Here is a 27525-nt window from a genome sequence, read left to right as displayed (position 1 = left end):
GGGCAATGGGGACATGGGGGACAATGGGGACACGGGGGGACAATGGGGACATGGGGGACATGGGGACAATGGGGGCAATGGGGACGGGGGGGGACATGGGGACAATGGGGACACGGGGGGACAGGGGGACAATGGGGGACGTGGGGGGACAATGGGGGACATGGGGGGACAATGGGGACATGGGCACATGGGGGACTGGGGGACATGGGGGGACAATGGGTGACATGGAGGGACAATGGGGGGGGGCCTGGAGGCGACATGGGGGAACAATGGGGGGACAATGGGGACATGGGAGGGCATAGGGACAGGGGGGGCATGGGGACATGGGGACAATGAGGGGACCATGGAGGGGACAACAGGGTCCCCATGGGGTGGCTGGAAACTCCTGGGTCCCCCCAACTCCTGGGTCCCCGGGGTCACACATGAAGCTCAAGGGAGGGAGGGGCGGGGGGGGGTTGGGCCGCCACGCGGGGTCAGGGGTCAGAGGTCAGAGGGTCAGCGGGACTCACCTGTCCAGGTGCCGCCCCCGCCGGGGTCCCCCCAGCCCCCCCCACTTTTTTGCCGCCTCCGCCGCCGTCGCTACGGCAACCGCCACGTCCGGCCCCTCCCCCCGCGGCACCGTTGCCAGCAGCCGCCCTGGGGGGGGGAGGGGAAGGGGGGCTGTGACCTTTGACCCCCCGTCAACCTGACCCCCCCGGTGAACTTGACCCCCCATGACCCCTCCTGTAAACTTGACCCCCCGCAAACTTGATCCCCCATGACCCTCCTGTGAAGTTGACCCCCCCACGACCCCTCCTGTGAACTTGACCCTCCCATGAACTTGACCTCCCATGGCCGCCCCGTGAACTTGACCTCCCGTGAACTTGACCCCCCATGACACCTCCTGTGAACTTGACCCGCCCGTGACCCCTGCCCGTACCTGTCGCCGCCTCCCGGCACTCGAGCGGCTCCCGACCCGGCGGCTTCAGCCACGTCCCGGCCACCAAGTGACCCAGAGAGCGGCCGTGGGAGCAGAACCAGGCCTGGGGGACCGGACGCCTGGGTCCCTCCCGGACACCTGGGTCCCCTGCCAGACTCCTGGGTCCCCTCCCAAACTCCTGGGTCCCCCCCGAACTCCTGGGTCCCTCCCGAACTCCTAGGTCCCCCCAAAACTCCTGGGTCCCCCCCGAACTCCTGCATCCCCCCGAAACTCCTGGGTCCCCCCAAACTCCTGGGTCCCCTCGAACTCCTGGGTCCCTCCCGAACTCCTGGGTCCCCTCCCGAACTCCTGGGTCCCCCCGAACTCCTGGGTCCCTCCCGAACTCCTGGGTCCCCCCGGACTCCTGGGTCCCCTCCCGAACTCCTGGGTCCCCCGAACTCCTGGGTCCGCCCCGAACGCCTGGGTCCCCCCCGAACTCCTGGGTCCCCCGAACTCCTGGGTCCCCCCCGAACTCCTGGGTCCCCCCGGACTCCTGCGTCCCCCCCGAACTCCTGGGTCGCCTCCCGAACTCCTGGGTCCGTCCTGAACTCCTGGGTCCCCCCGAACTCCTGGGTCCCCCCAAACTCCTGGGTCCCCCCGAACTCCTGGGTCCCTCCCGAACTCCTGGGTCCCCTCCCGAACTCCTGGGTCCCCCGAACTCCTGGGTCCCTCCCAAACTCCTGGGTCCCCTCCCGAACTCCTGGGTCCCCCTGAACTCCTGGGTCCCCCCCGAACTCCTGGGTCCCCCCGAACTCCTGGGTCCCCCCCGAACTCCTGGGTCCCTCCCGGACTCCTGGGTCCCCTCCTGAACTCTTGGGTCCCCCGGACTCCTGGGTCCCCCCCCACCTCCGCCGCCGCCGCCGCCCCCCCGGCTCCGGGTCCGTCCTCCATGGAGCCGAAAATCGCCGGGACCGGCAGCGGCTCCGGCGCCGCCGCCATCGCAACCAACGACACGGGCGGCCAGAGCGGCCGCGTCACCATGGAAACCGCCCCGACGCTTTCGCCGGGAACCGGAAGTGGCAACGGCGGCTCCCGCTTGGGGGCGGGGCCTTGAGGGACCCGGGGGGTCCCGGGGGGGTTTTTGGGGTCCCGACCCCCCCCAGCCCCTTCTGCGCCCCCAAAAACCCCCCGGAACCCCCAAAATTAACCGCGAGGCCCCCAAAGGGGGGGAGGTCGGGGGGGGGTCGGGGGGGGGGGGTGTCTTGGCCCCGCCCCTGACCACGCCCACCGGGGGGAGGGACTCGTCGCCACGCCCCCTCCGCTGGCCACGCCCCTTCCCGGGAGGCGCCGCCCCTCGCTTGACCTCTGACCTTTGCCCCCCTCAGGTTTAATGGGGCGGGGCCTGAACTCCTGGGTCCCCTCCCGAACGCCTGGGTCCCCCCGAATTCCTGGGTCCCCCCCCGGACTCCTGGGTCCCCCCCGAACTCCTGGGTCCCCCCCGAACTCCTGGGTCCCATCCCGGCCTCCTGGGTCCCTCCCGAACGCCTGGGTCCCCTCCCAAACGCCTGGGTCCCCCCCGAACTCCTGGGTCCCCTGAACTCCTGGGTCCCCCCCAAACTCCTGGGTCCCTCCCGAACCCTGGGTCCCCTCCCGAACTCCTGGGTCCCCTGAACTCCTGGGTCCCCTCCAAACTCCTGGTCCCTCCCGAACTCCTGGGTCCCCCCCGGACGCCTGGGTCCTTGTGCCGGGAGCAGGGCCTCGCAGTGGACCCAGGCGTCCGGGTGCCCGCCCCTCCCCCCCCCTGCACGGGGGGGGGGGTCTCAGCCCATACGGGGGATTTAGAGCTGAGCCGGGGGAGGGGGGGGGATCCCAGAGAACCCAGGCGTCCGGGAGGAGGAGAGAGGACCCAGGCGTCCGGGGGGGACCCAGGCATCCGGGGGGACCCAGGAGTTCAGGAGGGGATCCAGGAATTTGGGGGGGGGACCCAGGAGTTCAGGGGGGACCCAGGAGTTCGGGGGGACCCAAGTGTTCAAGGGGGACCCAGGAGTTCGGGAGGGACCCAGGCGTTCGGCAGGGACCCAGGCGTTCGGGAGGGGACCCAGGCGTTTGGGAGGGACCCAGGCGTTCGGGAGGGGACCCAGGCGTCCGGGGGAACCATGGTGCCCTGAGCGCAATGCAGTTCAACGCGGACGAGTTTCGGAGGCAGGTGGGAGATGGGCTGGGCCGCTTGCACCGGTGAGTGGGGACCCAGGAGTTCGGGGGGACCCAGGAGTCCGGGAGGGACCCAGGCGTCCGGGGGGACCCAGGCATCCGTGGGGACCCAGGAGTTCAGGAGGGACCCAGGAGTTCGGGGGGACCCAGGCGTCCGGGGGGGACCCAGGAGTTCAGGAGGGGACCCAGGCGTTCGGGAGGGACCCAGGTGTCCGGGGTGACCCAGGCATCCGGGGGACCCAGGAGTTCAGGAGGGGACCCAGGCATTCGGGAGGGGACCCAGGCGTTCGAGAGGGGACCCAGGAGTCCGGGGGGGACCCAGGAGTTTGGGAGGGGACCCAGGAGTTCGGAGAGGGACCCAGGCGTCCGGGGGGACCCAGGCGTCCGGGGGGGGCAGCGGCAGCGCACACGTCGCACACACGTGTTCCCCCCCCCGGGGGCTCAGACGGGGATTTAGCGGCTGCGGTTTAATCCGCTGCTGCCAGCGCGGGGGGGGACGCGGGGGACACGGGGACACGGTGGGGGGGGGACTGGGGGACACTGGGGTTGGGAGGGGGCGGGGACGGGGGACATGGGGACATGGGGGAGTTGGGGGGGTGGGGGGACATGGGGGGATACGGGGGGTTGGGGGACAGTGGGAGTCTGGGGGGGACATGGGGGGCGATTGGCTGTGGGGTGACCCCCATGTCCCCATATCCCCCCATGTCCCCATATCCTCATATCCCCATGTCCCCATATCCCCCCTGTCCCCTTGTCCACATATCCCCCCATATCCCCCCATATCCCCCCATGTCCCCCATGTCCCCATATCCCCATGTCCCCATATCCCCCCATGTCCCCCACATCTCCCCATGTCCCCTGTCCCCATATCCCCTCATATCCCCCATATCCCCCCCCATATCCCCCATGTCCCCATATCCCCCCATATCCCCCCATGCCCCCTGTCCCCACACCCCCCACGTCCCCAGGCTCCTGGAGCGGCGCGGGGCGGCGTCTCCGGAGGGGCTGGAGCTGAGCTCCGGGGGGGCCGTGGCGGGCGCCGTGGGGTCCCCCCCGCGCCCCCCGGTGCTGGACTGCCCGTGCTGGGGGCTGCCGCGGCGCTACGGCATCGCCGTGCTGTGCGCGCTCGGCTTCTGCATCAGCTTCGGCATCCGCTGCAACCTGGGGGTGGCCGTGGTCAGCATGGTCAGCGCGGGGCGCGGCCAGGTGAGGGCGGGGCCGGGGAGGGCGGGGCCGGGGGTGGGCGGGGCCAGGGGAGGGCGGGGCCAGGGGAGGGCGGGGCCGGGGTGGGCGGGGCCAGGGGTGGGCTGGGCCAGGGGAGGGCGGGGGCCGGGGGTGGGCGGGGGCCGGGGGTGGGCGGGGCCAGGGGAGGGCGAAGCCGGGGGAGGGCGGGGCCGGGGGTGGGTGGGGCCAGGGGAGGGCGGGGCCGGGGTGGGCGGGGCCGGGGAGGGCAGGGCCTGGAATGGGTGGGGGCTGGAATGGGCGGGGCCAGGGGAGGGCGGGGCCGGGATCAGGGCTGGGAATGGGCGGGGCCGGGGAGGGCGGGGCCAGGGGAGGGTGGGGGCAGGGAGGGCAGGGGCCTGGAATGGGTGGGGCCTGGAATGGGCGGGGCCAGGGGAGGGCGGGGCCAGGGAGGGCAGGGCCTGGAATGGGCGGGGCCACGGAGGGGCCACAGGGGCAGATTATTGGGGTTATAGGGAGTTATTTGGTATCCAGGGGGGTTGTGGAGGGTCTGGGGGTTATGGGGGGTCATGGGGGGCTATGGGGGGTTTTGGGGAGTTTTGGGGGGTCTGGGGGGGTTATGGGGGTCTGGGGGTTATGGGGGGTCATGGGGAGGTTATTGGGGGTTATGGGGGGTCTGGGGGTTATGTGGGGTTATGGGGGTTATGGGGGAGTTATTGGGGGTCTGGGGGGGTTATGGGGGATTATTGGGGTTCTGGGGAGTTATTGGGGGTCTGGAGGCTATGGGGGGTCATTAGGGGATTATGGGGGGTCATGGGGGTTATGGGGGGCCATGGGGGATTATTGGGGGTCTGGGGGGTTATTGGGGGTCTGGGGGGTTATGGGGGGTCATGGGGGGGTTATTGGGGTTCTGGGGGTTATTTGGGGTCATGGAGGATTATTGGGGTTCTGGGGGGTTATTGGGGCTCATGGGGGGTTATGGGGAGTCATGGGGGGCTATGGGGGGTCATGGGGGGTTATTGGGGTTCTGGGGGGTTATGGGGGGTCATGGGGGTTATTGGGGTTCTGGGGGGTTATGGGGGGTCATGGGGGGTTATGGGGGTTCTGGGGGCTATGGGGGTCATGGGGGGGTTATTGGGGGTCTGGGGGGTTATGGGGGGTCTGGGGATTATTGGGGTTCTGGGGGGTTATTGGGGGTCATGGGGGGTTATGGGGAGTCATGGGGGTTATGGGGGGTCATGGGGGGGTTATTGGGGGTCTGGGGGGTTATTGGGGTTCTGGGGGATGTGGGCAGTTCTGGGGGGTCACGGGGGGTCGGGGGGGGTCCTGCCCGTGTCTCCCCCATTTCCCAGCACGCCCAGTTCAACTGGGACCCCGAGACGGTGGGTTTGATCCACGGCTCGTTCTTCTGGGGCTACATCGTGACCCAGATCCCGGGGGGGTTCATCGCGCAGCGCTTCGCCGCCAACAGGTGGGGGGGACCCCCGAATCCCCCCCGTGTCCCCCGAATCCCCCCGCTTCTCCCCGTCCTCCCCAGTTCACCCCAATCCCCCGATTCCCCCAATTCCCCCCTTAATTTCCCCCAATTTCCCCCTTAATTCCCCCCATTCCTCCCCTTGATTCCCCCAAATTCCCCCCAATTCTCCCCCCAATTTCCCCCATTTCTCTCCCTCAATCTCCCCCCAATTCCCCTCTTAATTCCCCCCATTTCCCCCATTTCCCCCAATTCTCCCCTTAATCCCCCCCAATTTCCCCCTTAATTCGCCCCAATTTCCTCCTTAATTCCCCCCTTAAATCCCCCCATTTCCCCCCTTAATTCCCCCCAATTCCCCCAATTCTCCCCCCAATTCCCCCATTAATTCCCCCAATTCCCCCCAATCCTGCCCCCAATTCCCCCATTAATTTCCCCCAATTCCCCAATTCTCCCCCCAATTCCCCCCTTAATTTCCCCCAATTCCTCCCTTAATTCCCCCCAATTCCCCCAATTCTCCCCCCAATTCCCCCATTAATTCCCCCCAATTCCCCCCAATCCTGCCCCCAATTCCCCCATTAATTTCCCCCAATTCCCCCAATTCTCCCCCCAATTCCCCCCTTAATTTCCCCCAATTCCTCCCTTAATTCCCCCCAATTCCCCCAATTCTCCCCCAATTCCCCCATTAATTCCCCCCAATTCCCCCATTAATTCCCCCCAATCCTGCCCCCAACCCCCCGTTTGTTCCCCCCCATTTTTTCCCCCGGTTCACTCCCTCGTTCACTCCCCGCGCAGGGTTTTCGGCGTCGCCATCGTCTCCACGTCGGTTCTGAACATGCTGCTGCCGGCGGCCGCGCGGACGCACGTGGGCTGCGTGATCGGGGTGCGGGTGCTGCAGGGGCTGGTGGAGGTGAGGACACGCCCCCGGCCCCGCCCACAGCCCCTGGCCCCGCCCACAACCCCCTGACTCCGCCCACCACGCCCTGGCTCCGCCCACAACCCCGGCCCCACCCACAAGCCCCCGGCCACGCCCACTGCCACCTGACTCCGCCCACCGTGCTCTGACTCCGCCCACCACACCCTGGCCCCGCCCACAACCCCCGGCCCCACCCACAAGGCCCTGGCCCGCCCACCACATCCTGGCCACGCCCACAACCCCCTGGCCCCGCCTGCTGCCCCCTGACTCCGCCCACCGTGCCGTGGCCCCACCCACCGCTCCCTGGCTCCGCCCACCACGCGCTGGCCCCGCCCGTCACGCCCTGGCTCCGCCCACAAACCCTTGACCCCGCCCACCCTGCCCTGGCCCCACCCACTGCACCCTGGCCCCACCCACGCGCTGGCCACGCCCCCTGCCCCGCCCCAGGGCGTGACCTACCCCGCCTGCCATGGGATCTGGAGCAAGTGGGCGCCGCCCCTGGAGAGGAGTCGCCTGGCGACCACGGCCTTTTGTGGTGGGGACGGGGGACAGGGGCACGGGGGGACAGGGGGACATGGGGGGATATGGGGGGACAGGGGGACATGGGGGACATGGGGGGACAGGGGACATGGGGGGATATGGGGGACAGGGGGACATGGGGGACATGGGGGGACAGGGGGACATGGGGGACAGGGGGACATGGGGACATGGGGGGATACGGGGACATGGGGGGATATGGGGATATGGGGGGACAGGGGGACATGGGGGACATGGGGGGACAGGGGGACATGGGGGACATGGGGGACAGGGGGACATGGGGGGCAAAGGGGAGACAGGGGGACATTGGGGGGACAGGGAGACATTGGGGGACATGGGGACATGGGGGACAGGGGGGTGGGGGGGACAACAGGGTCCCCATGGGGTGGCTGGGAACTCCTGGGTCCCCCGAACTCTGCGTCCCCCCAAACTCCTGGGTACCCCGGACTCCTGGGTTCCCTCTGAACTCTCGTGTCCCCCGAACTCCTGGGTCCCCCCCGAACTCCTGGGTCCCCCAGACTCCTGGGTTCCCCCCAAACTCCTGGGTCCCCCGGACTCCTGGTCCCCCCAGACTCCTGGGTTCCCCCTGAACTCTCGTGTCCCCCGAACTCCTGGGTCCCCACCAAACTCCTGGGTCCCCCGGACTCCTGGGTCCCCCCAGACTCCTGGGTTCCCCAGACTCCTGGTTCCCCCTGAACTCCTGGGTCCCCTGGACGCCTGGGTCCCCTGAACTCCTGGGTTCCCCCCGAACTCCTGGGTCCCCCGGACTCCTGTGTCCCCCCCAAACTCCTGGGTCCCCCGGACACCTGGGTCCCCCGGACTCCTGTGTCCCCCCTGAACTCCTGGGTCCCCCGGACGCCTGGGTCCCCGCAGGCTCCTACGCGGGCGCCGTGGTCGCGATGCCTCTGGCCGGGGTCCTGGTCCAGTACACGGGCTGGAGCTCCGTGTTCTACGTGTACGGTGAGACCCCGCACCTGGCCACGCCCACCCCTGGCCACGCCCACCCCCCTGGCCACGCCCCCTGACCGCTCCCCCGCGCCCCCTACAGGCAGCTTCGGCGTCTGCTGGTACCTGTTCTGGGTGCTGGTCTCCTACGAGAGCCCCGCACTGCACCCCACGATCTCGGCGGCCGAGCGCAAATACATCGAGGAATCCATCGGCGAGAGCAGCGGGAGCAACCCCCTGCTGGTGGGGTCAGGGAGGGGGCGTGGGGCGGGGGGGGGGCGGGTCAAGGGGTCGGGCGGGGTCAAGGTCAAGGTCAGCGGTCCGTCGTGTCCCCGCCCAGCTGGCCACGCCCTGGCGCCGGTTCTTCACGTCCATGCCCGTCTACGCCATCATCGTCGCCAACTTCTGCCGCAGCTGGACCTTCTACCTGCTGCTCATCAGCCAGCCGGCCTATTTCGAGGAGGTGTTTGGATTCGAGATCAGCAAGGTGACCCCCCCACCCAACCCCGGGCACGGCGAAACGGGTGGGGGGACACAGGCGTCCGGGGGAGCCAGGAGTTCGGGAGGACACAGGCGTCCGGGGGAGCCAGGAGTTCGGGGGGACACAGGCGTCCGGGAGAGCCAGGAGTTCGGGAGGACACAGGCGTCCGGGGGAGCCAGGAGTTCGGGAGGGACACAGGAGTTCAGGGGACACAGGAGTTCGGGAGGACACAGGCGTCCGGGGGACACAGGTGTCTGGGGGACGCAGGAGTTCGGGGGACACAGGAGTTCGGGGGACACAGGAATTTGGGAGGGACCCAGGAGTTCAGGTGACACAGGCATCCGGGGGACACAGGAGTCCGGGAGAACCCAGGAGTCCGGGAGAACCCAGGAGTCCGGGGTACACAGGAGTTCAGGGGACCCAGGAGTTCGGGAGGGACCCAGGAGTTCGGGGGGACCCAGGAGTTCGGGAGGACCCAGGAGTTCGGGAAGGACCCAGGAGTTTGGGGGGACCCAGGAGTTCGGGGGACCCAGGAGTTCGGGAGGGACCCAGGAGTTCGGAGGACATGAGAGTTCAGGGGGAACCCAGGCATTTGGGAGGGGACCCAGACATTCGGGGGGACCCAGGCATTTGAGTACCCGAACGCCTGGGTCCCTCCCGAACGCCTGGGTCCCCCGGCTGCAGGTGGGGCTCCTGTCGGCCCTCCCCCACCTGGTGATGACGATCATCGTCCCCATCGGGGGCCAAATCGCCGATTTCCTGCGGTCCCGGGGGATCATGTCGACCACGAACGTGCGGAAGATGATGAACTGTGGGGGTGAGGGGGGGACGGGGACAATGGGGGGACATGGGGGGACATGGGGACATTGGGGACAGGGGGATATGGGGGGATATGGGGGACATGGGGGGACATGGGGACAGGGGGACATGGGGGGACGTGGGGGACATGGGGGGACAGGGGGACATGGGGGGACATGGGGGGACATGGGGGGCACAGTGAGGTGACACAAGGGGCCATGTAGGGGGGTTGGTTGGTGTCCGCAGGTCAGGCAGGGTCCCCATGACCCCCCCCATGTCCCCCCATGTCCCCCCCCACCCCAGTGACCCCTCCATGTTCCCCCATGTCCCCATATGACCCCATGTCCCCCCATGTCTCCCCATGTCCCCCATATCTCCCATGTCCCCATGTGACCCCATATCCCCCCATGTCCCCCCATGTCCCCATGTGACCCCATGTCCCCCCATGTCCCCATGTGACCCCATATCCCCATGTCTCCATATCCCCCATAATGTTCCCCATATCCCCCATATCCCCATGTGCCCCTGTCTCCCCATGTCCCCATGTGACCCCATGTCTCCCCATGTCCTCATGTGACCCCGTATCCCCCATGTCCCCATATCCCCCATAATGTCCCCCATGTCCCCCATATCCCCATGTCCCCCTGTCTCCCCATGTCCCCATGTGACCCCATGTCTCCCCATGTCCTCATGTGACCCCGTATCCCCCATGTCCCCATATCCCCCATAATGTTCCCCATGTCCCCCATATCCCCATGTGCCCCTGTCTCCCCATGTCCCCATGTGACCCCATGTCTCCCCATGTCCTCATGTGACCCCGTATCCCCCATGTCCCCCATAAATCTGATAGAGTGTGTATCCTCTCTTATACAACATAGCCCATAGTCCCCCCTTGTCCCCCCTGTCCCCCCGTGTCCCCCCGTGTCCCCCCCTCGCCCCGGTGACCCCCGGTGACCCCCCCCGTGCCCCCAGGGTTCGGCATGGAGGCCACGCTGCTGCTGGTGGTCGGGTACTCGCACTCCCGCGCCGTCGCCATCACCTTCCTGGTTCTGGCCGTGGGCTTCAGCGGCTTCGCCATCTCCGGTGGGGACACGGGGACACGGCGGGGGGGGGGACACTTGGGGACATGTTAGTGTGTGACCCCCCGCCCGAAATCCCCCATAGGGTTCAATGTCAACCACCTGGACATCGCCCCCCGCTACGCCAGCGTCCTCATGGGGCTGAGCAACGGCGTGGGGACCCTGTCGGGGATGGTCTGTCCCCTCATCGTGGGGGCCCTGACACGGCACAAGGTGCGGGGGGGGCCCTGGGGACAGGGTGGGGACTTGGGGGGCACTAGAACCCCAGGGGAGGCACTGGGAGGTGTGGGGGCACTAGGACCCAGGGGAGGGCATTAGGACCCGGGGAGGGACACTAGGACCCAGGGAGGCATTGGGGACCCTGGTGGGAGCACTGGGAGGTTTGGGGGGGCACTAGGACCCGGGGGAGGCGCTGGGAGGTTTGGGGGGCACTAGGACCCAGGGAGGCATTGGGGACCATGGTGGGAGCACTGGGAGGTTTGGGGGGCACTAGGACCCAGGGAGGGACACTAGGACCCAGGGAGGCATTGGGGACCCTGATGGGAGCACTGGGAGGTTTGGGGGGGCACTAGGACCCGGGGGAGGCGCTGGGAGGTTTGGGGGGCACTAGGACCCAGGGAGGCATTGGGGACCATGGTGGGAGCACTGGGAGGTTGCGGGGGGCACTAGGACCCGGGGGAGGCACTGGGAGGTTTGGGGGGCACTAGGACCCAGGGAGGGACACTAGGACCCAGGGAGGCATTGGGGACCCTGGTGGGAGCACTAGGAGGTTTGGGGGGCACTAGGACCCGGGGGAGGCGCTGGGAGTTTTGGGGGGCACTAGGACCCAGGGAGGGACACTAGACCCAGGGAGGCATTGGGACCCTGGTGGGAGCACTGGGAGGTTTGGGGGGCACTAGGACCCAGGGGAGGCACTGAGAGGTTTGGGGGGCACTAGGACCTGGGGGAGGCGCTGGGAGGTTTGGGGGTCACTAGGACCCGGGGAGGGCATTAGGACCCGGGGAGGGACACTAGGACCCGGGGAGGGACCCTAGGACCCAGGGGGGCATTGGGGACCCTGATGGGAGCACTGGGAGGTTTGGGGGGCACTAGGACCCGGGAGGGACATTGGGGAGCCCAGTGGATTTTGGGGACCCCGGGGGGGGCACCAGCATCCAGAGAGTCAATGGAGCCCCAAGGGTGGGCACTAGGACCCGGGGGTGCAGCAGGGCCTATGGGTGCGGGGGGGGGCGCTAGGACCCTGCCCGCTCACCGCCGCCCTCTGTCCCCGCCCCCTCTCCCTTCATCCCGCCCCCGCCTCTCTCCGATTGGCCGGCGGGGCGGGCGGCGGGCGCCGATTGGGCAGACGCGGGAGGAGTGGCAGTGGGTGTTCCTGATCGCGGCGCTGGTGCACTACGGGGGCGTGGTTTTCTACGGCGTCTTCGCTTCCGGGGAACCGCAGCCGTGGGCGGAGCCTCCGCGGGAGGAGGCGGAGCCGCTCGCGCCGAGGGGCGGGGACAGCGACGAGGAGGGGGAGGGGTGGGGGGGGGAGGGGGGGAGGGGGGGGAGGGGGAGGGGGTGGGGGGGGGACCCCCGGGGGGGCCCCCTCCGGGTTACGGGGCCATCGGAACCACCCCGGCCCCGGGACCCCGCGGGGAGACACATGGGTGAGCGGCCGCCCCATCCCGGGGACCCTCCCGGGGACCCCCTGGGACCACCAAAGACCCCCAGGGACCCCCAGGAGCATCGACCCCCCCACAGGGACCCCCCAGGACCACCAAAGATCCCCCCAGGGACCCCCAGGAGCATCGACCCCCCCACAGGGACCCTCCCGGAGACCCCTGGGACCACCAAAGACCCCCCAGGGACCCTCAGGTGCCCCCGGGAGCATCAACCCCAAACAGGGACCCCCCCAAGGACCCCCTGGACCACCAAAGATCCCCCCAGAGACCCACAGGATCATCAACCCCCCCACAGGGACCCCCCCAAGGACCCCCCGGGACCACCAAAGACCCCCCAGGGACCCCCCAGGATCATCAACCCCCCACAGGGACCCCCCAGGACCACCAAAGATCCCCCCAGGGACCCCCAGGACCATCAACCCCCGAACAGGGACCCCCCTGGGGACCCCCCGGGACCACCAAAGACCCCCCCAGGGACCCCCCAGGATCATCAACCCCCCCACAGGGACCCCCAGGACCACCAAAGATCCCCCCAGGTACCCTCAGGTGCCCTCAGGACCATCAACCCCCCCACAGGGACCCCCCTGGGGACCCCCCGGGACCACCAAAGACCCCCCCAGGACCCCCCAGGCCCAGCGGATCCCCCCCCGCTCCTCCCCCCTTGTATATATATAAATATAGCGGGGGGTTCGCGCTCCCCCCCCGCCCCCGCCCCGAGTCTGTCTGAACTTGCGGTCGTGTTCCGCTGGGGGTACTGGGAGATACTGGGAGGCACTGGGAGATACTGGGCGTGACACTGGGGGGGTTCCTGGGAGGCACTGAGGTGGCGGGGGGGGGCACTGGGCGACAATTGGGGACACTGGGGATGATCCTGGGAGCGCTGGGGAAATACTGGGGGCCGTACTGGGCGATACTGGGCGATACTGGGCGATACTGGGGGTACCGAGCGTTCCGACGGGGTTTGTTTAGGACCCGGGGCGGTTCCCGCGGGCTTTAGGACCCGGCGGGACGTGTGAAGCGCGAGGCCCCGCCCCTTCGTTTCCATATGTGTCCGGAGCGGCTCCGCCCACCGAGGCGGCTCCAACCAATGAAATGGCCCCAACCAACAGGTGGCTCCGCCCACCGAGGCGGCTCCAACCAATGAGGTGGCCCCAACCAATAAGGTGGCTCCGCCCACCGAGGCGGCTCCAACCAATGACGCGGCTCCACCCACGGAGGCGGCTCCGCCCACCGAGGCAGCTCCAACCAATGAGGTGGCCCCAACCAAAAACGTGGCTCCGCCCACCGAAGCAGCTCCAGCCAATGAGGTGGCTCCTAGCATCACTTCCGCCCCTGCGTCGGCCCCCCGCCGGAAGCGGAGACCCCGCGGCGCGCAGGGGGCGGAGCCTCTTTGCCGAGCGGGCGGCGGCGATGGCGGAGCCGCGGGTGCGGGAGACGGGCCCAAAACGGCCCAAAACGCCCCAAAAACGGCCCTAAACCGGCCTGGGGGACACGGGGAGGGGACGGCGGGGCCGGGGCGGCGCGGGAAGGTGGCGGGAAGCGGGGGGAGATGGCGGGAAGCGGGGGGAGATGGCGGGAGCGCGGCCACGTGTGGCCCGCGGGGCCTCCCGGTGACTCTCCCCCACTTCCCCGGTTGTCCCGGTGCCGCAGGTTCTGGTGATCGACGGGCGCGGGCACCTCCTGGGCCGGCTGGCGGCCATCGTGGCCAAGCAGGTGCTGCTGGGTGAGTGCGGGGGACACCGGGACCCCCCCCGGGACACCGGGACCAACACCGAGACCCCCCCCGGGCCATCGGGACTGACACCGGGACCCCCCCCCCGTTACCGGGACCGACACTGGGACCCCCACTCCGGTTACCGGGACCGACACTGAGACCCCCCTGCCCCGGGACACCGGGACCGACACCGGGACCCCCCCCCCCCGGTTACCGGGAAGACACCAAGACCCGCCCCCCGGGACACTGGGAAGACACCGGGACCTCCCTCCCGGATACCGAGACTCCCCCCGAGACCCCCCCCCGGGACACCGGGACCCCCCCCGGATACCGAGACCCCCTCCGGGACCCAGGACCGACACCGGGACCCCCCCCCGGTTACCGGGAAGACCCGGGGACCCCCCCGCCGTGATGAACCGTTGGGCTGTTGAGCTTCACGGCCGTGAGAGGCGCCACATGCATCACCAGCTGAGCGGGGGGGACACCGGGGGGGACACCGGGGACGCGGCGGGGCGGCCGCCGCTGAACCGGGTCCCTTTATCCCCCCCCCCGTGTCCGTCTGTCCCCCCCAGGTCGCCGCGTTGTCGTCGTTCGTTGTGAAGGGATCAACATTTCCGGGAATTTTTACCGCAATAAATGTGAGTTTGGGGTTTTTTTTGGGAACGGTTACGGGACTCCCGGACTCCTGGGTCCCCTCCCCCGGACTCCTGGGTCCCTGCCCCTCCCCTCCCCGAACGCCTGGGTCCCCTGGACTCCTAGTGCCCCCCCGAACGCCTGGGTCTCCCCCCGTCCCGAACTCCTGGGTCCTTCCCCGAACTCCTGGGTCCCTGCCCGTCCCCCGCCCCGGACTCCTGGGTCCCCCCCCCGGACTCCTGGGTCCCCCCCCCGGACTCCTGGGTCCCCCCCCGGACTCCTGGGTCCCCTGGACTCCTAGTGCCCCCCCGAACGCCTGGGTCCCCCCCCTCCCCGGACTCCTGGGTCTCCCCGAACTCCTGGGTCCCCCCCGACCTCGTGGTTCCGCCCAACCCTGTTTCCACCCCCGGTGTTACATCAAACCCCTTCCCCAGCGGTGTCACTTTTAAACCCGCCCCCTCCGTCCCCCACGACCACGAACTTTGGTTCCCCCCCCCCGCTTTGGTTCCTCCTCTCTCGGACGCCTGGGTCCCCCCCCCGGACGCCTGGGTCCCCCATTCTGCGAGGGGGGGGTCGTGACCCTTTTTTTTTTTTTTTTTTTTCTTCGTGTCCCCCCCCCCCAAGTGAAGTTTTTGGCGTTTCTGCGCAAGCGGATGAACACGAACCCGTCCCGGGGGCCCTTTCACTTCCGCGCCCCCTCCCGCATTTTCTGGCGCACGGTGCGAGGTGAGACCCAGCCCCCCACCAAATAAAATTGGGGACCCCCCCAAATCCTCCTGACCCCCCTAAATCCTCCTGACCCCCCCAAATCCTCCTGACCCCCCCATTCTGTGCCCCCCACCCAGGGATGTTGCCCCACAAGACCAAACGGGGCCAAGCGGCGCTGGAGCGGCTGAAGGTGTTTGACGGGATCCCCCCCCCGTACGACAAGGTGAGGGGACTCCCCCAATTCTGGGGAACCCCCCAAATCCCCCGGGACCCCCCCCAGCTTTGGGGGAACCCCCTGGGACCCCCCCTAATTCTGGGAAACCCCAAGTCCCCTGGGACCCCCCCCAAATTCTGGGGAACCCCTGAATTCCCTGGGACCCCCCCCAAATTCTGGGGAACCCTCAAATTCCCCAGGACCCCACCCCTAATTCTGGGGAACTCCCACATTCTCTGGGACCCCTCCCAGGTTCTGGGGAATCCCCTGGGATCGCCCAAATTCTGGGGAACCCCCAAATCCTCTGGACCCCCCCCAAATTCTGGGGAACCCCCAAATCCGCTGGGACCCCCCCCAGGTTCTGGGGAACCCCCAAGACCCCCCAAATTCTGGAGAACCCTCAAATTCCCTGGCACCCCCCCCCAAATTCTGGGGAACCCCCAAATTCTCTGGGACCCCCCCAAATTCTGGGGAACCCCCAAATTTGCCCCCAGTGTCAATGATGGAATTTACCTACATTGGTTGAACCTCCATGAGAAAAACTCCAACACTGAGACACCGGGACCCCCCAAAACCCCCCCAGGGACCCCCCAAAAACCCCCCGAACCCCTCCCAGCCCCCCCCCAAACCCCAAAACACCCCAAAACTCCCCAAAAAATTGCATCGCCCCCCCCCAGCGCAAGCGCATGGTGGTCCCGGCCGCGCTCAAGATCATCCGCTTGAAACCAACACGCAAGGTGGGTTTGGGGGGGCAAATAAGCCCCCCCCCCCAGGTTTTGGGGGGCCTTGTAGATAGTGGGGACCCCTCCCCAGGTTTTGGGGACCCCCCTGACCCCGTGTGTCCCCCCCAGTTTGCGTTTTTGGGGCGTCTGGCGCACGAAGTGGGGTGGAAATACCAGGGGGTGACGGCGGCGCTGGAGGAGAAACGCAAAGAGAAGGCGAAGCTGCGATACAACCGCAAGAAGAAGCTGATGGTGAGGGGGGGGACGCCCCAAAATTAAGGGGGGGACGCCCCAAAATCTGGGGGAGGGACCCCGAAACTTGGGGGGTTGTGAAATGGGGAGGGAGGCGGAAAAATGGGGCTGAAAACGGGGGTTTTGGAGCTTCCCACGAGGACTTGGCGCTGCCTGGGAATGGGGGGAAAAGGCCCAAAATTGAGGGGGGACACCCCAAAATTTGGGGGGGACATCCTGAAATTTGGGGGGGTCCCTAAAGTTGGGAGGGAGCCCCAAAATGGGGTTAAAACTGGGGTTTTGGGGTCTCCCCCAAGGACTCGGGGATGCCCAAAATTGGCGAAAAACGCCCCAAAAATGGGGGGAAATGGCCCAAAGTTGAGGGGAGACACCCCAAAATTTGGGGGGCACACAATGGGAGGGACCCCAGAATTTGGGGGGGGTCCCCAAACTTGAGGGGAGCCCCAAAACGGGGTTAAAACTGAGGTTTGTGGGTGGGTTTGGGAGCCCCCCAAGGACTTGGGGATGCCCCAAAATTGGGGAAAAATGGCCCAAAATTGGGGGGAAATGGGCCAAAATTCGGGGGGACACCCTGAAATTCGGGGGGGGACACCCCAAAATTGATCCCCCCCCTCAATTCCAGAGCCTGCGGCGTCGGGCCGAGCGCAACGTGGAGGCGAAGGCGGCGCCGTTCACGGCCGTGCTGCGGGAACACGGGCTGCTGCTCTGAACTGGGAGCACTGGGACGAACTGGTGGGGACTGGGACGGACTGGGGGGCGCAGGGTCGTGCTCCGAATAAACTGGGATGGATTAGGATGGACTGGTGTGGACTGGGATGAACCGGGGGGACTGGGGTGGGCTGCGGGAACACGGGCTGCTGCTCTGAACTGGGAGCGCTGGGATGGACTGGTGCGGACTGGTCTGTTCTGTTCTGGTTTGTACTGGAGTCACTGGTGTGAACTGGGGGGACTGGTTTGTACTGGTTTGTACTGGACTCACTGGTCTGGTCTGAGAAGACGCGTCTGTAGGGATCTGTACTGGGAAGACTGGTCTGAACTGGAGTCAGTGGTCTGCACTGGGGGGACTGGTCTGTACTGGGAAGACTGGTTTGGTCTGGTTCGTACTGGAGTCACTGGTCTGCACTGGGGGGACTGGTGTGTACTGGTTTTTACTGGACTCACCGGTCCGAACTGGGGGGACTGGTCTGTACTGGGTCATGCTGGACTCACTGGTCTGTACTGGGAGAACTGGTCTGTACTGGTTTGTACTGGAGTCACTGGTCTGCACTGGGAAGACTGGTCTGTACTGGTTCGCACTGGGAGAACTGGTCTGTACTGGTTTGTACTGGACTCACTGGTCCGAACTGGGGGGACTGGTCTGTGCTGCGTCGTAGTGGACTCACTGATCTGTACTGGTCTGTACTGGGAGAACTGGTCTGTACTGGTTTGTACTGGAGTCACTGGTCTGCACTGGGAAGACTGGTCTGTACTGGTTCGTACTGGACTCACTGGTCCAAACTGGGGGGACTGGTCTGTACTGGGTCATACTGGACTCGCTGATCTGTACTGGTCTGTACTGGGAGGACTGGTCTGTACTGGTTTGTACTGGAGACACTGGTGTGTTCTGGGTGGACTGGTCTGTACTGGGATCACCGGTCTGGTCTGTACTGGTCTGTACTGGAGTCGCCGTTCCGCACCGGTGCGACTGGTTTGCGCTGCCGTAACCGCTCTTTACTGGTCCGTACTGGTTTATACTGGGAGCAGCGCCCCAACTATGGGGGGTTCAGCCCTTTATTGCTGCGGTTTCTCCGCTTTTTGGGGGGTCCCCTCGTTCTCGGGGGGGGGGTCACTTGGTGGGGGGCCGGGGGGGGTTGGGGACCCCCCTGGGGGGGGGAGGGGCCGGGGGGGCGGTTTTGGGGACCCCCCCACCCCCATTTGTGCCCGCGCCTCGTCCAGCAGCTGCGCCACCAGTTCACTGTCGGCAAAGGGCATCACGGGGCTCTCGGTCAGACCTGGGGGGGGGACATGGGGGTCAGAGCCCCCCCGGGACACCCCAAAACCCCCCCAGGGACCCCCAAACCCCAGGGACCCCCAAAAACCCCCCAAACCCCCCCCAAAACCCACAAGGACCCCCCTGTGCCCAAGGGCATCGTGGGGCTCTCGGTCAGACCTGGGGGGGGACACAGGGGTCAGAGCCCCCCCCCGGGACACCCCAAAACCCCCCAGGGACCCCCCCAGACCCCAGGGACCCCCCCAAATCCCATGACCCCCCCAGACCCCCCAGCAAACACCCCCCCGCATGTTGGGCATGTATCTCAGTCCTGGAGGGATTTGGGGGTTCAGACCCCCCCAGAGACCCCCCCCAGACCCATTTGACCCCCCCAGGGACCCCCCCAAACCTCATGACCCCCCCCCAGACCCCCCCTGTACCCCCCACCAAACACCCCCCCACATACTGGGCCTGGAGAAGTTTTTGGGGTTCAGACCCCCCCAGGAACCCCCCAAACCCCCCCCAGGGGACCCCCCCAGACCCCCCCAAACCCCAGGACCCCCCCACCTTTCAGCAAACACTCCCGCACGTGTTGGGCCTCGTATCTCAGGCCGGTGCCGTGGGGGAAGTTGAGCGGCTGGTCCGGGGGGGGCAGCGGGAAAAGCTCCCGCCGGGGCCCCCCCGCCTGGGGCCCCCCGTCCTGGGGACCCCCCCCCAGCACCAGCTCCGTGGGGCAGTTCATGTGGCTGGGGAACTTGGGGGGGACACACACATTAGGGTTTCTGTGTCTGTCCCCACCCCCCCCGCAATCCACTGGGTGTCATTGTGCCCCGCCCCGCCATGGGGCAACCAGGGACACCCCCCCCCCCCAGGGACCCCAAAAGCCCCAGAGACACCCCCACCATGGGGACCCTCATAGGGACCCCCCCATCCCAATGAGCCCCCAATAGAGACTCCCTGATCCCAAGGGGACCCCCCCCCCCATAGGAAAGCCATAGGGACCCCCCATCCCAATGACCCCCCCATAGGGACCCCCTGAACCCCAATGACCCCCCCCCCCAGGGACCTCCCCCAACCCAAGGGGACCCCCCCAATAGAGACCCCAGGGACCCCCCCATCCCCATGAGCCCCCCCCCCAGGGACCCCCCCAACCCAAGGGGACCCCCCAATAGGGAACCCATAGGCACCCCCCCATCCCGGGACCCCAACCCAACGGGACCCCCCCAATAGGGACCCCAGGGACCCCCCCCCCCCATCCCCATGACCCTCCCCCCCCCCCATAGGGACCCCCCCCCGGGAACTCCCCACCCCAAGGGGACCCCCCAATAGGGACCCCAGAACCCCCCCATCCCAATGACATCCCCCCCACCCCAAGGGGACCCCCCAATAGGGACCCCCCCACCCCAAGGGGACCCCCCAATAGGGACCCCAGAACCCCCCCATCCCAATGACATCCCCCCCACCCCAAGGGGACCCCCCAATAGGGCCCCCCCCACCCCAAGGGGACCCCCCAATAGGGACCCCAGAACCCCCCCATCCCAATGACACCCCCCCCACCCCAAGGGGACCCCCCAATAGGGACCCCAGAACCCCCCCATCCCAATGACACCCCCCCCCACCCCAAGGGGACCCCCCAAAAGGGACCCCAGAACCCCCCCATCCCAATGACACCCCCCCCCACCCCAAGGGGACCCCCCAATAGGGCCCCCCCCCCACCCCAAGGTGCCCCCCCCTCACCTGCGCCCACCCTCGCGTCCCCCCCAGCGTCGCCCCCCCCGGCAGCTCGGCCGCGATGGACACGCTGAACACGGCCTGACGCTTCCCGGGGAAATCCAAGGTCATGGTCACGGTCTCATCCACCCCTGGGGACAAGGACACCCCGGTGACCCCCCCTGGACACCCCCAAACCCCCTGGAGCCCCCTCAGTGACCCCCGACCCCCCCAAATCCCCCCCCCATGCTGAGCACGACCCGACGGGTCCCAGTGAAATCCAAGGTCAAGGTCACGGTCATGGCCATGACCTGAGGTGACCCCAGTGACCTCTCGATGACCCCAAACACACACACCCAGTGGCCCCACCCCCCAACAGCTGACGGGTCCCAGTGAAATCCAAGGTCAAGGTCTCAACCAAACCCCCCAGTTCCCCCCAGTCCCTCCCAGTGCCCCCCAGTCCCTCCCATTCCCCCCAGTGCCCCTCCCAGTCCTTCCCAGTCCCCCCCAGTGCCCCCCAGTCCTCCTCCCAGTCCTTCCCATTCCCCCCAATGCCCCTCCCAGTCCTTCCCAGTCTATCCCAGTCCCTCCCAGTGCCCCCCAATCCCCATCCCAGTCCTTCCCAGTCCATCCCAGTTGCTCCCAGTCCCCCCAATCCCCCTCCCAGTCCCTCCCAGTGCCCCCCAATCCCCCTCCCACTCCCCCCCAGTCCCTCCCAGTCCCTCCCAGTGCCCCCCAATCCCCATCCCAGTGCCCCCCAGTGCCCCCCAATCCCCATCCCAGTCCTTCCCAGTCCATCCCAGTTGCTCCCAGTCCCCCCAATCCCCATCCCAGTGCCCCCCAGTCCCTCCCAGTGCCCCCCAATCCCCATCCCAGTGCCCCCCAGTGCCCCCCAATCCCCCTCCCAGTCCCTCCCAGTCCTTCCCAGTCCATCCCAGTGCCCCCATTGCCCCCAATCCCCCTCCCAGTACTCCCCAGTGCCCCCCAATCCCCATCCCAGTGCCCCCCAGTGCCCCCCAGTCCCCATCCCAGTCCCCCCAATCCCCCTCCCATTGCCCCCCAGTCCCCCCCATTGCCCCCCAGTCCCCCTCCCATTCCCCCCAGTGCCCCTCCCAGTGCCCCTCCCAGTGCCCCTCCCAGTGCCCCTCCCAGTGCCCCTCCCAGTGCCCTCAGTGCCCCCCAATCCCCATCCCAGTGCCCCCAGTCCCTCCCAATGCCCCCCAATCCCCATCCCAGTGCCCCCATTGCCCCCCAATCCCCATCCCAGTGCCCCCCAGTGCCCCCCAATCCCCCTCCCAGTCCCTCTCAGTCCCCCCAATCCCCCTCCCAGTACTCCCCAGTGCCCCCCAATCCCCATCCCAGTGCCCCCCAGTGCCCCCCAATCCCCATCCCAGTGCCCCCAGTGCCCCCCAATCCCCCTCCCAGTCCCTCTCAGTCCCCCCAATCCCCCTCCCAGTACTCCCCAGTGCCCCCCAATCCCCCTCCCATTGCCCCCCAGTCCCTCCCATTGCCCCCCAGTCCCCCTCCCATTCCCCCCAATGTCCCTCCCAGTCCTTCCCAGTCTATCCCAGTCCCTCCCAGTGCCCCCCAATCCCCATCCCAGTCCTTCCCAGTCCATCCCAGTTGCTCCCAGTCCCCCCAATCCTCCTCCCAGTGCCCCCCAGTGCCCCTCCCAGTACCCCCATTGCCCCCCAATCCCCCTCCCAGTACTCCCCAATGCCCCCCAATCCCCATGCCAGTGCCCCCCAGTGCCCCCCAATCCCCCTCCCAGTCCTTCCCAGTCCATCCCAGTTGCTCCCAGTCCCCCCAATCCCCCTCCCAGTGCCCCCCAGTGCCCATCCCAGTCCCTCCCAGTGCCCCTCCCAGTGCCCCCACTGCCCCCCAATCCCCCTCCCAGTCCTCCCCAATGCCCCCCAATCCCCATCCCAGTGCCCCCCAGTCCCCCCCAATCCCCCTCCCAGTCCCTCCCAGTCCCTCCCAGTTGCCCCCAGTCTCACCGCTGGGGTGCAGGGTCCCCTGGGCCCGCAGTTTTCGGGGGGCCCCCCCCAGCAGCGCCGTCGCCATCTGCAGCCCGTACCCGCCCAGGTCCAGCAGGGCCCCCCCGCCCAGGGGGTCGCGCAGCCGGGGGAGCCCCCCCAGGGCCACCCCCAGGGCCCCCCCGAAGAACAGGGGGTCCCCCAGGGCCCCCCCGGCCACCAGCGCCCGCAGCCGCCCCCAGGCCGGCAGGAAGCGCGTCCAGTAGCCCTGCGGAAAACTGGGCTCACTGGGAGCACTGGGAGCGGGGAACGGGGGGACTGGGGGGACTGGGAGGGGATAATGGGGGGACTGGGAGCACTGGGAGGGGGGAACAGGGGGACTGGGAGGGGATAATGGGGGGACTGGGGGACTGGGAGGGGGGAACGGGGGGCACTGGGAAGAGGATAATGGGGTTACTGGGGTCACTGGGAGCACTGGGAGGGGATAATGGGGTCACTGGGAGCACTGGGAGGGGGGAACTGGGGGGACTGGGAGGGGATAATGGGGTCACTGGGAGCACTGGAGGGGATAATGGGGTCACTGGGAGCACTGGGAGAGAATAATGGGGGGACTGGGAGGGGATAATGGGGGGACTGGGAGCACTGGGAGGGGATAATGGGGTCACTGGGAGCACTGGGAGCACTGGGAGGTGGGAACTGGGGGGACTGGGAGGGGATAATGGGATCACTGGGAGCACTGGGAGGGGATAATGGGGTCACTGGGAGCACTGGGAGAGAATAATGGGGGGACTGGGAGGGGGGACTGGGGGGACTGGGAGAGAATAATGGGGTCACTGGGAGCACTGGGAGGGGAGAGCGGGGTTACTGGGAGCACTGGGAGAGAATAATGGGGGGAATGGGAGGGGACAGTGGGAGCACTGGGAGGGGGGAGTGGGGGGATTGGGGGCACTGGGAAACAAACTGGGGTCACTGGGGGGCAGTTACTGGTGTTACTGGTGTTACTGGTGTTACTGGTCCCACCTCCATCAGGAACACCCCCAGTTACTGGTGTTACTGGTGTTACTGGTCCCACCTCCATCAGGAACACCCCCAGTTACTGGTGTTACTGGTGTTACTGGTCCCACCTCCATCAGGAACACCCCCAGTTACTGGTGTTACTGGTGTTACTGGTGTTACTGGTCCCACCTCCATCAGGAACACCCCCAGTTACTGGTGTTACTGGTGTTACTGGTGTTACTGGTCCCACCTCCATCAGGAACACCCCCAGTTACTGGTGTTACTGGTGTTACTGGTGGCACTGGTCCCACCTCCATCAGGAACACCCCCAGTTACTGGTGTTACTGGTGCCACTGGTCCCACCTCCATCAGGAACACCCCCAGTTACTGGTGTTACTGGTGTTACTGGTGTTACTGGTGTTACTGGTGCCACTGGTCCCACCTCCATCAGGAACACCCCCAGTTACTGGTGTTACTGGTGCCACTGGTCCCACCTCCATCAGGAACACCCCCAGTTACTGGTGTCACTGGTGTTACTGGTGTTACTGGTCCCACCTCCATCAGGAACACCCCCAGTTACTGGTGTTACTGGTGTTACTGGTCCCACCTCCATCAGGAACACCCCCAGTTACTGGTGTTACTGGTGTCACTGGTGTTACTGGTCCCACCTCCATCAGGAACACCCCCAGTTACTGGTGTTACTGGTGTTACTGGTCCCACCTCCATCAGGAACACCCCCAGTTACTGGTGTTACTGGTGTTACTGGTGTTACTGGTGCCACTGGTCCCACCTCCATCAGGAACACCCCCAGTTACTGGTGTTACTGGTGTTACTGGTGCCACTGGTCCCACCTCCATCAGGAACACCCCCAGTTACTGGTGTTACTGGTGTTACTGGTCCCACCTCCATCAGGAACACCCCCAGTTACTGGTGTTACTGGTGTCACTGGTGTTACTGGTCCCACCTCCATCAGGAACACCCCCAGTTACTGGTGTTACTGGTGCCACTGGTCCCACCTCCATCAGGAACACCCCCAGTTACTGGTGTTACTGGTGTTACTGGTGTTACTGGTGCCACTGGTCCCACCTCCATCAGGAACACCCCCAGTTACTGGTGTTACTGGTGTTACTGGTGCCACTGGTCCCACCTCCATCAGGAACACCCCCAGTTACTGGTGTTACTGGTGTTACTGGTGTTACTGGTCCCACCTCCATCAGGAACACCCCCAGTTACTGGTGTCACTGGTGTTACTGGTCCCACCTCCATCAGGAACACCCCCAGTTACTGGTGTTACTGGTGTTACTGGTCCCACCTCCATCAGGAACACCCCCAGTTACTGGTGTTACTGGTGTTACTGGTGCCACTGGTCCCACCTCCATCAGGAACACCCCCAGTTACTGGTGTTACTGGTGTTACTGGTGTTACTGGTCCCACCTCCATCAGGAACACCCCCAGTTACTGGTGTTACTGGTGTTACTGGTGCCACTGGTCCCACCTCCATCAGGAACACCCCCAGTTACTGGTGTTACTGGTGTTACTGGTGTTACTGGTGTTACTGGTGTCACTGGTCCCACCTCCATCAGGAACACCCCCAGTTACTGGTGTTACTGGTGTTACTGGTCCCACCTCCATCAGGAACACCCCCAGTTACTGGTGTCACTGGTGTTACTGGTGTTACTGGTCCCACCTCCATCAGGAACACCCCCAGTTACTGGTGTCACTGGTGTTACTGGTGCCACTGGTCCCACCTCCATCAGGAACACCCCCAGTTACTGGTGTTACTGGTGTTACTGGTGCCACTGGTCCCACCTCCATCAGGAACACCCCCAGTTACTGGTGTTACTGGTGTTACTGGTGTTACTGGTGTTACTGGTCCCACCTCCATCAGGAACACCCCCAGTTACTGGTGTTACTGGTGTTACTGGTGTTACTGGTGTCACTGGTCCCACCTCCATCAGGAACACCCCCAGTTACTGGTGTTACTGGTGTTACTGGTGCCACTGGTGTTACTGGTGTTACTGGTGCCACTGGTGTTACTGGTGTTACTGGTCCCACCTCCATCAGGAACACCCCCAGTTACTGGTGTTACTGGTGTCACTGGTGTTACTGGTGTTACTGGTCCCACCTCCATCAGGAACACCCCCAGTTACTGGTGTTACTGGTCCCACCTCCATCAGGAACACCCCCAGTTACTGGTGTTACTGGTGTTACTGGTGCCACTGGTCCCACCTCCATCAGGAACACCCCCATTCCTCGCGCCGTCTCCACCAGCTCCCGAACCTGCTCCCAGTTCAGCGCCATCGGCTTCTCCAGCAGCACCGGCCGGGCGGCCGAGAGGAAGAGCCGGGCCAGGGGGAGGTGCTGCGGGGTGACCACGCCCACGTACACCACGTCTGGGGGAGGGGCGGGTCAGCCCCGCCCCCACACCCCCACCCCCCACACCCCCCTCCCCCACCGCCCCGCCCCCACACTCCCCTCCCCCACACACCCCTCCCCCACCGCCCCTCCCTCCACCCACTGCCCCTCCCCCACACACCCATTGCCCCTCCCCCACGCACCCATTGCCCCTCCCCCACGCACCCACTGCCCCTCCCCCCCACACCCTTTGCCCCTCCCCCACGCACCCATTGCCCCTCCCCCCACACCCTGTTGTCCCTCTCCCCACCCATCGCCCCTCCCCCCCATCGCCCTTCCCCTGACACCCATCCCCCATTACCCCTCCCCCCACGCCATTGCCCCTCCCCCACCCCCACTCAGCCCCTCCCCCCCAGCCCCTCCCCCCCCGCCCCTCCCCCCGCCCCTCCCCCCCTCAGCCCCTCCCCCATCCCCACGGCCCCCCCCTCCCCCCCCCTCCCCCCCAGGGGACCCCGGCGTCCGGGGCGGGGGAGGGGCCGCACCCACGGCCGGGTCCTGCGCCAGCTCCCGGTAGCTCCCGTACGCCCGCGGGATCCGGTGGCGCCGCGAGAACGAGACGGCGCGAGAACGATCCCGGGCGGCCACGGCCACGGCCTGCGGGGCAGGGCCGCCATGGGGACCCCGGCGTCCGGGAGGGCCCCTCCCCCACCCCCAGGGACCCAGGTGTCCGGGGCAGCCCCTCCCCCATCCATGGGGACCCAGGGGCACCCCTCCCCCACCCCCAGGGACCCAGGCATCCGGGAAGAGCCCCACTCCCACCCATGGGGACCCAGGCGTCCGGGAGAGCCCCTCCCCCACCCATGGGGACCCCAGAACACCCCTCCCCCACGCATGGGGACCCAGGTGTCCGGGACACCCCTCCCCCACCTCCAGGGACCCAGGTGTCCGGGAGAGCCCCGCCCCCAATCCATGGGGACCCAGGTGTCCGGGAGGGCTCCTCCCCCTCCACAGGGACCCAGGTGTCCGGGCCAGCCCCTCCCCCAATCCATGGGGACCCAGGGGCACCCCTCCCCCACCTCTAGGGACCCCAGCGTCCGGGAGAGCCCCTCCCCCACCCATAGGGACCCAGGGGCACCCCTCCCCCACCTCCAGGGACCCAGGCGTCCGGGAGAGCCCCGCCCCCATCCACGGGGACCCAGGTGTCCGGGGCAGCCCCTCCCCCCTCCAGGGGACCCCTGCCCCTCCCCCCGCCCCTCCCCCTCACCACGTGCTCCTCGGGGGGGAGGGTCCTCAGGGCCACCACGAAGTCGTGGCTGATGTGACCGGCCGAGCAGATGCCCCAGCGGGTGGGACCGCGAGAGGGGACCCCGGCGTCCGGGCGACAGGGGACCCCGGCGTCCGGGTGCAAAGGGACCCCGGCGTCCGGGCGAGAAGGGACCCCGGCGTCCGGGTGCAAAGGGACCCCGGCGTCCGGGCGAGAAGGGACCCCGGCGTCCGGGTGCAAAGGGACCCCGGCGTCCGGGCGAGAAGGGACCCCGGCGTCCGGGTGCAAAGGGACCCCGGCGTCCGGGCGAGAAGGGACCCCGGCGTCCGGGTGCAAAGGGACCCCGGCGTCCGGGCGAGAAGGGACCCCGGCGTCCGGGTGCGAAGGGACCCCGGCGTCCGGGTGCGAAGGGACCCCGGTGTCCGGGCGAGAAGGGACCCCGGCATCCGGGTGAGAATGGACCCCGGCGTCCGGGCGAGAAGGGACCCCGGCGTCCGGGCGAGAAGGGACCCCGGCGTCCGGGCAAGAAGGGACCCCGGCGTCCGGGTGAGAAGGGACCCCGGCGTCCGGGCGCGGCGGCGGCGGCTCCATCTCTGGCCCCGCCCGGGCGCGGTGCCGGGGGTGATGGGGGCCCCGCCCGCCCCTCCCCCACCCGTGGGTGGTGGCCCCTCCCCCCACACCCCACGTGGGGACGCGGAGCTGCTGGGTGGGGTCAGAGGTCACGGGGGGGTGGGGGCGAGGCTGGGGAGGAAACAGGAGTGCCCCATGGAGGGACCCAGGCGTCCGGGGGGAACCCAGGAGTGCCCCAAGGAGGGACCCAGGCATCCAGTGGG

General features: G+C 67.4%; 3 protein-coding genes and 1 non-coding gene across 4 annotated transcripts; 3 read left to right on the top strand and 1 right to left on the bottom strand.

Annotated features, from left to right (window-relative positions):
• The first annotated feature begins 3071 nt into the window (after positions 1-3071).
• LOC136002777 (vesicular glutamate transporter 1-like) lies at positions 3072-12284 on the top strand. The gene is given in 13 exon segments (XM_065658005.1): positions 3072-3133; positions 4078-4315; positions 5644-5762; positions 6558-6672; positions 7126-7213; positions 8089-8175; positions 8264-8403; positions 8501-8647; positions 9326-9458; positions 10412-10522; positions 10604-10731; positions 11864-12076; positions 12079-12284. Coding segments are annotated over 13 exon segments (1671 nt in total). The 3' UTR covers positions 12169-12284.
• Positions 12285-13520: 1236 nt separating this feature from the next.
• On the top strand, positions 13521-17218 carry RPL13A (ribosomal protein L13a). Its single transcript, XM_065658006.1, has 8 exons — positions 13521-13604; positions 13830-13902; positions 14466-14531; positions 15151-15252; positions 15372-15457; positions 16126-16185; positions 16300-16422; positions 17045-17218. The coding sequence occupies exons 1-8, from the start codon at positions 13590-13592 to the stop codon at positions 17129-17131; spliced, it is 612 nt and encodes a 203-aa protein (XP_065514078.1). The 5' UTR covers positions 13521-13589; the 3' UTR covers positions 17132-17218.
• On the top strand, positions 15940-16009 carry LOC136002784 (small nucleolar RNA SNORD34). The gene has a single exon (XR_010608005.1). It is a non-coding gene; the product is annotated as a small nucleolar RNA SNORD34 (small nucleolar RNA).
• Positions 17219-18184: 966 nt separating the features above from the next.
• Positions 18185-27283, bottom strand: DHDH (dihydrodiol dehydrogenase). Its single transcript, XM_065658003.1, has 7 exons — positions 26693-27283; positions 25971-26082; positions 25303-25466; positions 22099-22345; positions 20129-20253; positions 18959-19145; positions 18185-18413 (listed from the first exon to the last, which is right to left on the bottom strand). The coding sequence occupies exons 1-7, from the start codon at positions 27281-27283 to the stop codon at positions 18193-18195; spliced, it is 1647 nt and encodes a 548-aa protein (XP_065514075.1). The 3' UTR covers positions 18185-18192.
• Between the last annotated feature and the right edge of the window lie 242 nt (positions 27284-27525).

The sequence above is a fragment of the Caloenas nicobarica genome, unplaced genomic scaffold, assembly GCF_036013445.1.
Source record: "Caloenas nicobarica isolate bCalNic1 unplaced genomic scaffold, bCalNic1.hap1 Scaffold_344, whole genome shotgun sequence".
NCBI classification, from domain to species: Eukaryota; Metazoa; Chordata; class Aves; order Columbiformes; family Columbidae; genus Caloenas; species Caloenas nicobarica.
The sequence above is the reverse complement of the archived record's forward strand: the minus strand, read 5'-3'. Positions and strand labels throughout refer to the sequence as shown.